Source organism: Chinchilla lanigera, unplaced genomic scaffold, assembly GCF_000276665.1.
Source record: "Chinchilla lanigera isolate Chin_1 unplaced genomic scaffold, ChiLan1.0 scaffold00017, whole genome shotgun sequence".
In the NCBI taxonomy this organism is placed as follows: Eukaryota; Metazoa; Chordata; class Mammalia; order Rodentia; family Chinchillidae; genus Chinchilla; species Chinchilla lanigera.
In genome coordinates this window covers 747164-762311 of record NW_004955418.1, presented here as the reverse complement: position 1 = coordinate 762311, position 15148 = coordinate 747164, and the positions used below count along the sequence as shown (strand labels likewise).

Sequence of the window (15148 nt, the reverse complement as noted above, 5' to 3'; positions counted from 1 at the left end):
AGCAAGAACTCACGATCCCAGTATGCCCCCACAGATAAGCAAGAAGAAGCATAAATGTCTTTATGTGGTGTAGCACCCCTCCCCCCTTTAGTTTTTGGTAGTACTGGGGCTTGAACCCAGGGCCTGTGTGTGCTAAGTGTTCTGCCATTGAACCACATCTCCAGCCCTAACCTCCTCATTAGGGATGAATTAAAAAACCAGATTTTCAGAGGGGTCACAGGGCTTGTGGAACACAGGATGGGGTGTAGGAGGGCTGTCACTGCCCCGAGCCCATGATGGAAAATGGACCCACGACGCTCTTGGGGTAAGGAGGACAAGGTGGGGTGGGTAGAGAGGCTGGGCCAGAGTTGAAGAGATGCAAATGGGCCCACAATCCCTTCCTTGCCCTGTGCTTCTGGGGCTTCTCCCCTGGATTGGCCTCTCCTCTAGAGGTGGGCCTCTTCCCCCACATCCTTACCCCAAGTCCTCCAAATAAGGGTGCTGCAGTGCTGTCAGCAGACCTTACTGCTGTGATGATTTCCTTGTAAGGGTGACAGCTACTCAGCTACACCCTGCCCCTCCCGGCTTAAGCCAGTCTTGGTCTCCTGGCCTAGTGCCTGCCCACTACCTTCTTCTGTCCATTAAAGTTTGGTGTCTCATTAAGTGGAGCCCTGGAGGCCCCTCTGACTAAGACAGCATCTCCTTCCCTGCTGCAGCCTAATTAGATGCCACTGAGCTCAGCTTCCCCAGGACAAAGCTTATCTTACTTCCCTGCACACTGGACAAGAAGGGCAGGGGATCACAGGCTTGATGTCTAGGGGATGCAGAGCCAGACCCTCTGTCACCCACAGCTGCATTCATAGAAGCTTCAGAACAAGGCGGGGTGGGGCTGTGGGGTATTTCCCAGGGGGAGCTGGACCTCGAGGAAGGGCTCCCTTGTGAAGGAATGCATGAGCTGCACCAAGAGAGCTGGGGGCTCCACGGGAGCCCCTCACTATGGAGGAACAAGAAAGGGCTGCAGGGACCCCAGGTTTGCTGGTTGCCGGTGGCTTTGCTCAGGGCTCATGGAGCTCAGGGATGTGGGCTCCAGAGGACAGGCTCAGGGGTAGAGCTGAAGTGAGGGCCCTGTAAGTCTCCCATAGCACGAAGTTGCTGGCCCCACTGCGTTCTCTCCTTAGCCCTGGTTCCAGCTGGAATCCTTAAGGACTCGGGCTCTCTCCTGCCTTCTTGGCAGGCAGAATGCTGTCCCCAGTGCCCCATCAACATGCTGACCCAGGTCTACCCCTGTGCAGGGTGCCTGTCCCCGCCCTCCCCGGCCAGTTCTCTGCTGGCAGGGACAGATCTGGGCAGCTTCACATTTTCCTCTGCACCTCCCTCCCCTGCCTGTGGGGCGAGTTCCAGCTTGCCCCTCATAAATAAGGGCACATGCAGTTCTGTAGGGGAGGGCCTGTGCCTAGGGATCGGGGGCAGTTTTCTCCTGGCACAGGAAGACCTGGTGAGATTCCACATTTGGCAGGCACAGAGATGGATGGCACCAGCTGGGAGAGGGTCTTTGCAGGCCAGCAGAGATGCCAAGACCAAGTGCAGCCTGCACAGGCAGAACACGAGGAAGGCTGTGAAGACAGCTGCGGGTGGGCAGGAAGGACAGAGATGTTTGCCAGAAAGGAGACTCCTGCCCCTGGCCCTGCCCCTGTGTCAGACACGATGTGTGGAGACTGCGTGTGGAGGGGTAATGTGTGGAGGTGGCAGCTCTCTCAGAGTCACTCTGAGGAGACCTGTGTCATAGAGAATCAGAAGTTCCCCATCATGGCCTAGGCCTCTACCACAGGACAGCTGGGCCAAGGATGTTTTAGTACATAGCACACGGGCAGGGCCTTGACCTGTAGAGGCCAAGGCATACTTCAGATTCAGGACTACCATATGCAGGAGAAGTCTCGATCAGGCCCTGGGTCTGGACAGGGCCAGGTGAAACTGAGGCTTAACCAGAAAGTGATTTGTTCAGAAGGCCAGACAACCCAAAGGGCATCTTGTCCAGCCTGGAAGGACCCTGCACCCAGGAGGGGAGGCCCGGTTCTGAGAGAATCTCCCCAGATCAACACTTGCTGGGACTACAGGGGAGAAGAGAGTGTAAGGGGGTGCTAACCTTCGAGGCTCGCTCACATTAGAAGGAACAACATTCCTTAATGAAGCCATATCTAAGGCACCACTAGAGGAGATCAGTGCTGCCTGGAGCTAATTTAAATTGGACCTTGGAGAACTTTGCCAGAAACGGGAGACAAGCTGTTCAGTGCAGGGAACATCCTGGGTCCAAGTCCAAAGCAAGGACCCCGCTGGGTGTGCAGCACGATTGAGGAACAGCAGGGTGGTCACGTACAAGCCAGGAAGAGTCAGAAGCACCCCAAGACTGTGCCCAGCGTAATGCAGGCTCTCCAGGCCTGCCGAGTACTGACCCTGCTTGTGTCCTCATTAGAAAGCTCAATCTCTGTTGGTGCTCTTGGAGATCCGTAACTCTAGTGACCTGTGGACCTCCAGAATTCCAATTACAAGAAAAAGGTGTGCACAAGGCACTTTTTTTTTCCTGTCCTGAAGGGTCAAGGATTCTATACTGGAGCCTAGATTAGAGAGTCATGAAGGTAGAGGACACAGTTGCTTTGCTCTTGATGTTTCCTGAGCCCCGAGCCAGGCACATAGCTGATAGTCAGTAATATATATCAGATACAACAATGAATTCACAAAGGGCCCATGGCCCAGAAATGTGGAGAGTAGTCAAGAGTGGGGCAGTGCTGGGTGTGGTGGCGCACACCTATAATCCCAGCACTTGGGAGGCTGATGCAGGAAGATCTCTGTGAGTTCGAGACCAGCCTGGGCTACAAAGTGCGCTCAAGGCCAGCTTGAACTGTATAGTGAGACCCTGTCTCAACAAGACCAAAAAAAAAAAAAAAAAAAAAAAAAAAAAAAAAAAAAAAAAGAGTGGGGCAGAGGAGGAAAGAGCTACAGGCAGGGAGGCCAGGCAAGCAACATGCAGGGCAGGGAGAAGGGCATCTCCTTCTAGAGATGTGTGCCCAGCTAAGAGATGGCTAGGGGGCCGGGGCCAGGCCGCAGGGAGGCTGGAGTGCACAGCTGAGGGGGCACAGGAGGATTAACTAGGGCAGGCAGAGAAGCTGGCAGGGGTGTTCTGAGTCAGAAATGCCTGCAGGGTCTGGCACAAAAGCCATCGGGCCTGGAGATGGCACCTTGGGGTCTTAGATATTTATAGCCATGGGAGAGAATAAGATCACCCACAGCTGGACAGGAAGGGAGATGTGAAGCCCAAAGCAGGGAAGGTCTGGCACCAATGGTGTTGGAGAGAGTGGTGGGACACAGGAGGCCTGGGGGAGCCCCCAAGGGCAAGGGGACAGGTGGATCCACGCCAACCATTGCTTAGAGGCCTGGAGGCCTAGACCCAGGGCATCCAGAGGTTGCTGGAGTTCTCAAGAGCCACAGCCATGGCAAGGCTGGGGATGCACTGAAAGCCAGATTTGGCAGCAGTGTGGGTGAAAGACAAGGGAATGTGGAGCCAGTGGGTGACAGACAAACTCCTGTAGGGTAAAGGAGGGAAGGCCGGAGATGGGGCAACAGCTGGAGGAGGACAAGGACACAGAAGTCTGGAGGGGTAGCACTTCAGAAGGGAAGTGACAGGAGTGTTTGCAGGGAGGGACTAGGGCTAAAGTTATTGAGAATGGGGGAGCTGGTGGTGCCAGGACTCTGGGGGTGGGGAAGGAGTGTGTGTGTGTGTGTGTGTGTGTGCACACTCATGTGCACAGGGCAGATGGGGAGCAGGGCAGTGTGGGATGGACATGCACAGCTGGGGGATGTGCTCAGGAGTAATGTAGGGGTGAGGGTGAGCACGGTCCTCCAACTTCCTGGTCTCAGTGAGGCAGGGAGCAGCCATGTAGACGGGGATGGAGGGATGCGGGGGAGGGAAGCAGCCCCTCTCCCAGATCCAGCTCCAGGATGCCTGTCCACCCTCCTCCCTCGCTGGCGCTTGGTCTTCACAGGGTGGTAGGAAGGGACGGTAGCTGCAGGTGGCTAGGTGGGTGCCCTGCAGTTCTTGCCAATGTGGGAGATTGGGAACACACAGGAATCTCCCCCACCTCCACTCTCTGCTAGCCACTAGGACGTTTCCTTCTCTCCTTTCCTCTTCTCTCCTGCAGTCCTGGAGATTGAACGCAGGGTCTTTGCATTGAGCTTTAACTTTTTTGTTGTTTAAAATTTTGAGACAGGATCTCAAAATTAAAACCTCAGGATCTTCAGTTGCCCAGGCTGAGCTCAACCTTTGAATCCTCTTGTCTCAGCTTCCCTGAGTTCTGGTATCACAGCTCTGTGCCACCACCCTTGGCTTGTCACTACAATTTGCTTAGGATGTGGTCTTCTTTCAGCCACAACCTTTGATCTAAATCAAACCCTTCCTAAATTGCTTTCTGTTTCTGTCTGGGCCACTTTCTGGGTGAATCGTTCTGTCTTTGTCCCCAGTCTTGGAAAGAGAACCAGATACAGGAGGGCCAGAGGATGTCCCTTGAGCCCCACATACTCTTTTGCGGGTCCCTAACTCGTGAGCCCAGAGGCAGGGCGTGTGCAGCAGGCCACACAGCAAGCCAGGTGCAGCCAGAGACCCTGACTGGGGTTTTCTTTTCATTACTTTCTGTTCATTTGCATTTGTGGGGTGGGGATGAAGAAGAAGATGACAGCCTGTAAGGGAGTGGTGGCAAGCGTCTCTGGGATGGGGGTGGAAAAGGCTGGAGTGCTCCTCACCGGGAGGGACATCCACCTAGTCCCCAGTGCTGACGGAGCACACTTAGGTAGGACATCTGGTTAGCCAGCAGGAAGAGATGGGGGGCTGCTCTTGAACTTCAGGATTCCCTGGTGCCTAAAGCCCCTGCCCTGACCAATCCAAGATGGATGAGAGGATACCTTCCACAGCATGGAGACTCAGGGTGCTTCTGAGTCACTCCTCTGGAGGGCTGGGTCAAGATTAAGGCAGTTCTCATGCCACGGGGGAAACTGGTGGAGGTACAGATTCCCTTAATGCCAGTCGAAACCCATTTCCCTTTCCCCTTAGTGCACTCTGACAAGTGGCACTTGCTAAGCTGAGAAACCATTCCATTATCCTGTGACCTCCCTGCTTTTGGCTGGGTCTTTCCCCAAAAATTTCCAGATTCAGGTCCTTTCAGACTCTATGCTTGGTCTTTTGCAAAAGAGTTTTAGGGACAAGAGAAGATTTTCACTGGTAAAGTTGATCTTGACAATCAAGACATTAACTGCTTAATCTTGTCCAGTCTGCTGTTCATGGGGCCAACATCACCAGAGGGGCAGAGCTACAAGATGGCGAGGAGGAGGAGCATGCAGCGAGGTGGGCCTCTGCACACTGGGTCTGGGCTTCTCAGAAAGGAGGGTGGCTTCGGGACGGAGGTGGGATGGACGCTGCTCACCTGCCGTTGCCATACTTGATGCGAATGTCTCGGCTGCGGTTGAGCTCCTTGCCATCCTTGAACCAACGGTAGGAGGGCTGGGGGTTCCCGGCTGCTGCCTCGCACTTCAGCGATTGCTTCTCACCCACCTGTCCCGTCTGGCTTTTCATCTTCTTCAGCTTGGGCCGGGTGGCTGTGGGGAACAAGGCACATGGATGAGTGTGGTGGTGTAGTGGGCAGGGCCAAGCACCAACAGAAGGGCTGGGACTAGGGAGGGAGGGTGAGGCTAGAAACCAGGCCTCCTGCTCGCATTTCTTAGTTCAGTTCAACCAACATCTATGGAACCCACAGTGAGATAAATGTGCTGCTACTGCTGGTGTGTCCTTTGTGTCTAGAATGTGGCGAGTGCTTTATGTTAGCTTATGCAGCCTTCACGGTAACTCTGTGAGTCCAGTGCAGTGTTGAAACCTATTTAAAGGCAGAGAAAGGGAGGCTCAGAAGGCAGAAGTCACTTCCCCAGGCAGGTGGTGTGTGTGTGTGTGTGTGTGTGTGAGATGGAGCTGGTGGTGATGGAACCCCAGGCTCATGATTGAACTCCTGTCTCAAACTCCCAAGTGTGTGCTGGACCCAGAGGACAGACTTGGCCAGCATTCTACAAAGTCCAGCCTAGCTGGGAGCTGTAACTTGGCATTGCATGGCCCAGAAGAGCCACTCCAGCCCTGGGGATGCAGCTCACTCAGCTAAGAGCTAAAGGGTGGGCCAAGAAGAAGATGGGGAGGTAAGCCAAACAGAAGCAGCACTGTGGCTTGGGGAGTCACATGTGGCTGAGAGGTGGGCTGGCAAACGTGGAGATGGTGTGGCTGTGTGGGGTGACAGGCCCGATCTGAGCTTCTGGATGCAGGTGTGGTCATGGATGCTAAGCTGAGAGTTCCCCCATTTTTCTTAGATGCTATTCTTTTTCCATGCTTTATCTCTTTGCTCCTCTCCCTACCACCTTTAAAAAAAAAAAGTCCCCTGTTCTCAGGAAGGCTACGGAGAAGCCAGTGTACCCTGCTGGGTCCGTCATGAGTTCCATCAGTACAGCTCGTTATACTAGGGTGGAGGGGAGATGGGTAGACAGGACGTGTGACGTTTTCATGCACAAATCATCTGGTCCCTGGGCTCTTTGAGACAAGTGTCATAGTGACATGGATAGTGAGGATGAGACTCTGAGGTTCAGAAACTTGACAGAAGCCACAGGCAGCCAAAGAGCTGGGAACAAAGCCCAGAGGTTGGGTTTGCAGTGTGTCAGGCTGGTAGCAAGCTGGTGTCTGCTTTTGCAGCCCTGTCTCTTTTTGAGAGTTGAAGTCCTGATTCAACTCTTTCCCATAGCAGAGGGGAGGGTGGCAGGGGCTGACTGGCCTGTCTAGGACACTGATCCTGGCTTGGGTAGCTTAGAGCTCTGACAGTGGTTGGAGCCGGCTCGGGAGAGGGTCTGGCTAGAGACACGCATCCCCTCCTTGAACTCAGTCCTGACTCCTGCTTGTAAGGAGTAGGTGAGTGTGAGCGCAGGGGGGAAAACGAGCACAGGAAGAAACCCCTGAACAGTGTGGTACAAGGGCTTGAGCAATGATTTTCATGAAATAATTTTGTTCATTTTAGAAAATCAAAAAGTACAGATGGGTGAAAAGAGGTGAATAAAATCATCCATTATCATAGTACTTAGAAATAACACCCCCCTCCCCGCACCATTTTTAAACAAAATGGGATCAGTGCTAGTCTCACATTTCTCTCATTTAGTGAAACAATGCACCTCCATTTTGGTGGTCAATATTAATAATAGGATTTCATAAAGTGAATTTTCTAAGACAAATATCTGAAGAGATGAAAGTAGATACTACTTGAGAAAAAGTTTCCCTTGGGAAAGAAATTGGTTTAGGAAGTATGTAGGTATGCACGGTATCTTCACACTGGGCTACATCTCCAGCCCTTTTCCACTTCTTTTAAAATTTTGAGACAGGTTCTTGGTAAATTGCTAAGTTTCCCAGGCTGGCTCAAACTTTCGATCCTCCTGCTTCAGCCTCCCAGAAATCTGGAATTATGGGTATGTGCCACCACACCTGGCTTATGCATACGTGTTTTAATAGATAATATATTCAAATGATTCAACATATAAGAAGTGAAAAAGGTTCTATGAATATATAAAACCACCAAATCTCTCTTCCAGTGTTTTTGGGGCAGTGCTGGGGGTGAAACTCTTGTCTCGAGTGTACTAGGCCAGTGCTCTACCACTGAACTCAGCCTTCCCTCTCACTTCTGACCGCGGCCATTCAGTTGCCTTTCCACGTGATCAGTTGTATCAGTTCTTTTGATAGCCTTTCAAAGATCTATGCATATACAAAACAACCCCTTGGCATTTCCACACACATTTTTCCATGGAATCATTTTTCATCCTTATGCAATAGTCCTGCCTGCTTGCCCATCACTAATATCCCCGGGCATCCTTGCAGCTTTTGTCTGTGAACACGAGGTGTTTGCTAGGGTGAAAACGGTGACCCTCTGTGTTCGAATCCAAGCTTTGCTGCTTGTTACCTTCATGTCCTCATGATACTGACTGAATTCTTTTGCACCTCAGTTCCCCACCTGCAAGATACAGGCAGTAAACAGTAGCTCTGATGATGGCTGTGAGGATTACATGAGATAATGCATGTGGAGCCTGGCATGCAGAGAGCATTTAATAAAGGTTAGCTGCTCTTACTATTTTTATTATTATCCACAATCCTCTCCTATGGTTCTCTTCCTCAAAATGGAATTGCTGTGTCAAAGGCTAAGCAAGCTTCCTCCGCTTTGGCACCCAGCCAAATTGCCCTCTGGAAAGGTTGCACTAATTTGCACCCCCTAGTGAATGATAGTGCCTGTTTTTTCCACACCCTCACCCTCATGAGGCATTATCATGTCTTTAATCTCTGCCAATTAGCCAGGCAAAAGATAACGTCTCTTTGTTGTTGTAATTTGCATTTATTTGATTACTGATGAGGCTGAACATTTTTCTTAAGTGTATTGGCCCATTGTATTTCTTCTTTTGGAATTGCCTGTTCATGTCTACAGTCTGTTTTTCTATTGAGTGCTCATCTTTTTTTATTGGTTTGTAAGAGCTCTTTAGAAATATTAAGGCTATTAACCTTTTGCTACAATGTTTTTTTAATTACCTGCTTCTCACAGTTTGAAATGGTGTTTCTTTTTCTCTCTTCTCACCCAAAGATTTTATGTGTATTAACCTACTGTTTGTTGGACCTTTAGGAACCTCATTATCCTAAGCATGACCAGAGTCCTGTCTCAGCACCCTTCCTTGACCTGCACTCCAGCATCCTGTGTCTGCGCTGGGACACCCAGATCATGCCTTTACCATAGTTCTTAAGCTTGGATGCTAACGAGAATTGCACGGAAATTTTAACACTTCAGCGGTGCTGGGAGCACGGACTGGGCATTCTGAAGCCCATGATGGTGGTCCAGTTATGTGGTGTACCATCTCCCCAGGTATCTTTCTCCAGGAAAGTGAACACATTGTAAGTGGATAGTGCAGCTGACTTTGCTTGAAGGTTCAGTTCATACCTGTTGACCTAACCACTTAGGCTCGTGGTGACCTCCAGCTAGTACCTTTCTCCTTCTTGTGAACTGAGACCTAGAGAGCTCTTCTCAGGCTCTAAAGTACCCCATCCTCCAGTGGAATGCATTGAGCTTTTCTACAGTCCCGATAGAAGGGAGTCCCTCGATCACATGGGCTACCTTGCTCCCAGGGGAGGACTGGAGGTGATGCCTGGTGGCAGAAATCTGTGCTCCCTCTGTCACCTTGTTCCTGACAGGAGTTTGGGTGCAAGACCATGTACTGCACAGTAGATGGCCACTGCTTAACAGGTGGTGGTAGGCTGGGGGTACAGTACATAGAGACAGACTGCAGACATAGCCCTCATTCTGGGGCCCACAGAACTGGGGGCTCCAAAGCCATTCTTTGCCCCCAGGGAGAACATAGGATTGCATTTCAGATCCCAAGGACCCTGCTTTATTGAGTAAGGGCTCTGTGTGACACTACAGCCACTTCTCATGGTGTACTCACTTCAGAACAACCCCTATAGGTCACTTATATTCATTCATTCATTCACTTCCTTTGCAATGAATAATTGAATTGAATGCATTCCACTTACTGTTATGAGTGCTGAGTATAGAGTAGTGAACAAGACAGACGAGCACCCTTCTTTTAGCGAGCTTGACTTTCAGTGAGGGGCACAGACAATCAACGAGTAATCATCAGGAAAGATGAAGCAGATACTCAGCCAGATAAAGGCCCTGAGGTGGGCATTAGATTGATGAGTTCACGGGCCTAAGAGATGCCTATTTGTCTGGAAGAGAGTGAAGGACTGGGGTGGTTTGAAGAAAGGGTGCAGAAGCCGCAATACTCAGGTGACACAGAGCTGTGTAAGCCAGAACAAGACAACAGGATTTGCTTTTCTTCTTTTTTAAAAAATGGTTTATGTGCTTACTAGAAAATTTTAAGTGACATATGTGTTTGGTATTTTATTTATATTGGGCAGTGTTGGTTTAAAGAATGACAAAATAAAGGTAGACATGCTATATTCTTTACAAATCAGGCCATATTCTTTACAAGGAGTGTTAGCGCTTTTATGGTTCCTCATAAGCATCACCAGAAGCTAGGGCCGGTCCAACCTTGTAGGCTGCATTTTTTTTTTTCCAACCAGGAAAGTTCCTTGGTGGGAGGCAGTTGAAGCAGCTCAGGTGGCAGGAAAGAGAAGCATACATACCAGATGGCCCTTGGAACAGTGCCTGGGGGACCTCTGCACCCTCTCCCCTGAGTCCAGAGCCTCGTTGGGTATTTTGTGGCAAGGACTGGGGTGACCTTCCGAACCTGGGCCTGGATTTGTTCTGTAGGTGTGACAGGAAGGTATTAGAGGCTTACAAATTGGGCAATGATCTGATCTTACTGTCTGCGTTTTAAGCTCTTTCTTAACCTGAACCACTATTCCTTTTTCTGTGGCTTCCAGTCATTAGATCCAGTACCCCTGGGGTCACTTGGCATGAGACGCTGAGTCTGTTCACATGGCAGAACTTGGACACTTGGAGACAGCTCTTCTGGGGCCTGAGACATGCCTGGGCTGGCTCTAGCCCCCAAGCCTGGATACCCTCTCTAAACTGGGTCCAGTTTTGTCTATACCTCTTTTATAGCCCAGTGCCTAGAATGCCCATGCTAGTGTAGGGAGGGGTATGGAGATCTCATTCTGGCTTCCGCAAATGTTTTAGGGTAGATGAATGGGCCTTCCAGGGTGGATGGGATCTGTCAGGGCAAGAGCCCAAGCCACATTATGGGCAGGCCCTCACCCTCCATCTGTCAACATGTATTTACCAAGGGCCCACCCTGTACTAGGTCCTGTGCTTTGTCCCAGACAGAAATGGAGTAACCACCCCCACCCTTCAAGTTAAGCTTATCCCTCTCTCTCATTGTTTTGTTACATAAGAAATACATTTTTGTTGTAGAAATCTTATACAAGGAGAAAGAAAAACATATTTAAATCAATTACCACCAAAGAGAAAACCATTGTTCACATTTTCAAACATCTCCTGGAAGACAGTTCTCTTTAAAGTGCTTTAGATCCTACTTTTTTTCAATCAACACATTGTAAAAGCATTTTTCCATATCTACAAATATAGCTATAAATCATTTTAATGACTGCCTAATATTCTATTATTCAAATGAATTTGTGAAGTTGTTTCCAGCATTCTGTTAATATGAATAAGACTCTAATAAACTTCTCTGTGAATTCAACTCTGTGGCTAAAGGGAGCAGCAGCAGTCCTGCAGATTTGTGTGTATTTCCCCAAGCACAGAGGAGACTCTCCAAGCCCCAGCAAACAAGAGTGGACAGATGAGAGACATAAGCTTGGTGTGCACAAGAAGTGGGGGGGACCTGCCCAAGCCCTGCCTTGTGACCATCCCCAATACCCGCCTCCCTCAGGCTGCCCCTGGAGGGGCAGCAGGAAGTTGGTGGCTAGGTGGGCCCTTGGGTATTAGGCAGCATTCCCCTCCCCTAATGTCTCCTCCTCACACCAAGCCCCCTCTGCTGAGCTCCCATATTCTTTAGGTTGTGGGGAAACCCAGAGGTCACTTCGTCCAGCTCCCTTCTTCTTAGGGCAATGTTCACTAAGCAGGAGGACCAGGCTTTCTGGAGTGGCGATACGGGATTGTGGGGAGACGGCCTCTGGCAGCCTTGTAAGGACAAGGGGGCGTTTTTCAAGGTCTCTACAGAGATTTTCCTCGAGGACAGGTTCCATAAAGCCTTTGGACGCAGTCTGCATTGCTACAAGTTGGGGTATCTGGTGGCTTCTGTTTCCAGTCTCCTGTTGCCAACCCAAGGCATCTGGCCTGTCTCTGACAGGTAATCCCCGGAAAGCACCTCATTAGAGATAGCAACACAGAATGACAACCAGCGCTGCTCCTTCCCCATATCCCAGGCCTGAGGCCAGGAAGTGCTGCTGCGCCAGTGCTTGACCTCATTCCTCTTAGCAGTGGGCGGGGGTGCGGTGGGGGTGCGGAGCCTGCAGAGATCTGAGAGCAAGACGGGCGTCCAGGACGTGGCCAGGCAACCTGTCTCAGGAAGGCCTGGCTCTGCCCTGCCCCCAGCAACCGGGGCCAAGGCAGCAGCCAGAGCAGTAGCCACAGAGCAGCTGCAGTGGGCTCTTAAAAGGGTTAATGATCCTCCCCTCATGACTAAGACTGAGCAGTCTCCTTTGCAGGGCAATAGCTGGAGACAATGTGGCCAGTCTGCCTGGCATCAAAGTCTCTTGCTGTCCTGCTGCTGGCGGGCTGTGGGCCAGCCCCCTCCCCACCCCTCTCCCACCTACAAAGTCATTGCAACCTATTGGAGGTTAATTACAGACTCCAAGTTCAAATGAGAAAGAAAGAAAGAAAAAAACACTAAACTAAACACAAAACACAGCTGGTTTAAGTGGGCATGGAGGGCCTGCTCTGTGAAATGGGCAGCGAGGTATCCTCCCAGTGGCCTGAGGAGGGCCACCTGACCCTCTGAGGACAGCCTTGAAAAGAAGTGCGTGCCCAGCTGGGCTTTTGGCTTTCTGTGGGTCACATGTCCATGGCCACACAACCTAGCCTGGTGCCTGGGCTTGTCTTGCCCTCTCTTAAGATCAACTGACAAATATTCACATGGAACAGGCCCTGTGATGTGCTGGGGTATGGGGTTGAACAAGACAACATAGTCCCTGCCCCCTGGTTGGGTTAAAACTTCCGTTCAGGGCTTCTACGAAAGCCAGAAGTGTCTCAAAGACAGCCATTTTCCCAGCACCAGTGAAACCCAGCCTGGTGTTGTCACTTCAGTTACAAGGTAAAGAGGGGCCGAAGTTGCTGGGGATGACACTTCAAAGGGGCAGGCAGGCGCTATACTAAGAGGGCAGGAAGAGAAGAAGGGGGAAGGACAAGGAGGAGAAGTTAAAATTTGGTAGCACCAAGACCAACAGAAATATTCCTGCTTTCTTAAAGACTCACCTGGCCAGCCAGAGCATCACTCACTGACACCCAGCCCGACCATTCAGGGACGGGGCACGCCCAGCTTGCCCGCTGTGGCTAACACCATGTTCAGCCCCGACCCTCTGCCTAGAGCCTCCTTTGCACTCTGCCAGGTCAGGGGCAGAGATGTCCAACTTGGAAGTCAGCAGGTCCACACTGCAGGGCCCCACCTCGGCTCAGGATGTGCCACAGGTATATGAGCAGCAATGATGGGGGAGGGAGAGAGACGCCTGCGCAGGGAGACTGCATGGCTCTCCAGGAAGCAGCACCACAACAGAGGGAAAGGGTGGGAGATGGCAGTTCAGGTCTTTGTCCCAGTCTCTCAGTTTTTCACCTGTCTGCCCTGAGGCAGCTTGGCCTCTTGGGGCCTCAGTGGACTCACCTACAAACCACACTCTGCTTATTTCAGGGGGTGGAGTTACAGCAGGTTCTCTATGGAGACATAGGAACTTCTGAGCTTAGGAGCTCTTCTGCTGCTGTGGCAGAGATCAGGCACAAAGCAGAGAGGACAGTCCTGGAGAGCCATGAGCATCTGCCAAAATCCTGCTTAATCTCTCTCCTGGGAAAGGCTGGGCTCTAGGCCAAAGACTTGGGCCCTGCCACAGCAGAAGCTGGTATGGAGATGGCCAAGTGAGCTAGGACATGTCTTGCTTGGGATCTCAGAGAGTGCTGAGGAGGGATCCCAGAGGCCCAGCTCTCTGTGGGGTGGGCCTGTGGTTCCTGCCTCCTCAGCCTGGCTGGGGAAAGTTGTTTCTGAGGTCTGGGACTTGGGGAAGGTAGTGGGAGGGGACACTTTGTCCATCTATGCAGAAAAGATTGGTTTCTCAATGGTCCTGGGGCCTCCTTCTGGAAGGTTTGCCAAGCTCATTAGGAAAGGAAAGCAGCACTGATGTATTAAAACAGACCTACGAGGATGGAGTAGAATGTCACGTTCATGTGCATTTTTGGGGGTACTGGAAATTGAATTTAGGACCTCTTGATGTTAGGCAGGCGCTGCACCACTGAGCTACATCCCTGGCCCCCCACATAGATTTTTAAGATAAAACAAAACTACAGGACTTCAAAGTAGTGTTGGGCTTCAGGGAAAGGCTTAGCAGGCTTGCTGCAGGCCGGAGCAGTTGTGTCTCACCACTCTCTGTAGCACTGAGAGCCCTGGTGAGTTGCTCTGAGAGTGCGGGGGCTTCAAGCCAGTCCCTCTGGTCCAGGCTGGTAAGCCTGAGGGGCCTGGAAAGAACTCACCCCAGAATGAATGCTTCCCTCCCGGGGAACTTAGTCCCTGGCTCTGATGTGTCAGGTGGACACCCAGCTTTTCCATATCCTCTCCCAAGGCCATTCTTCCTCTCCAGGGTCCTCTTTCAGTCACTTTGGTACCCGCTACAACCCCTGCTCTCTTTTGACTTTCTTGAAGGTCAAGTCCACTCACCCTCCATTTAGCTTCTTGCCCTCATAACTCTCTGTCGCATGCCAGGCCCGGGTTCAGGGCCACTGCTCCCTTGCCCCAGGACCCCTGTGCCAGCAGCTGTGCCTGGCAGGCTTCCTCTATGCTTCATCACTATTCAGAAACCTTCCCAGACTCCCTGATGTCCTTAGAAGAAAGGTGGCCACCTCCTTTCCTGGCTGGCGGCCAGCGTCCTTGAGGGGTACTTGGGAGGCCGGTCAGTGGGCCCCTTCCCAAATGCCTCTCTGCTTTTCTCCACCACTTCCCTTTAGGAATCATATATTCCTGGCAGATCAAGTCACTGGTTGCTCCCCAAATGTGTACATTCTGTCCTGCCCCATCTCCTCGGCTTCTGCTTCCCCCAAATCCTATTCCCCACACAGCAAATAGGATGGAGAGGGCAAGTCATGCAGGCTGGAGGTGAGACAGGTCTCTGTGCATCACTAGCCAAGTTACTTAACCTCTCTGAGCTTTTATTCCTTTGTCTGTGAAACACGGACAATTCTATCCACTTTCTAAGATTGTGATGAGAATTAAATGGAGGTAGTGTATGTTCAGAATTTAGCACAGTGCCTGGAACAGGGAGATAGCTTAATAAGTGGCATCTCCCCTTAATCTAAATCCTTCAAGAGCTCCTCAGATGCTGTGCCTTCCCTAATCCACCCAGCCAGAAGCACTCTCTGCACCACACAGACTCACTGTGCCTTTCATCTGC

The 15148-nt window shown here is 51.2% G+C and overlaps 1 protein-coding gene across 1 annotated transcript in view; it reads right to left on the bottom strand.

Annotated features, from left to right (window-relative positions):
• The window catches only part of Nrg2 (neuregulin 2), a gene marked incomplete in the record, with an annotated part of 245238 nt that overhangs the window by 31550 nt on the left and 198540 nt on the right, over positions 1 to 15148 (bottom strand). The window contains 1 exon segment of the mRNA XM_013512931.1: positions 5448 to 5619. Coding sequence (XP_013368385.1) covers positions 5448 to 5619 — 172 coding nt within the window.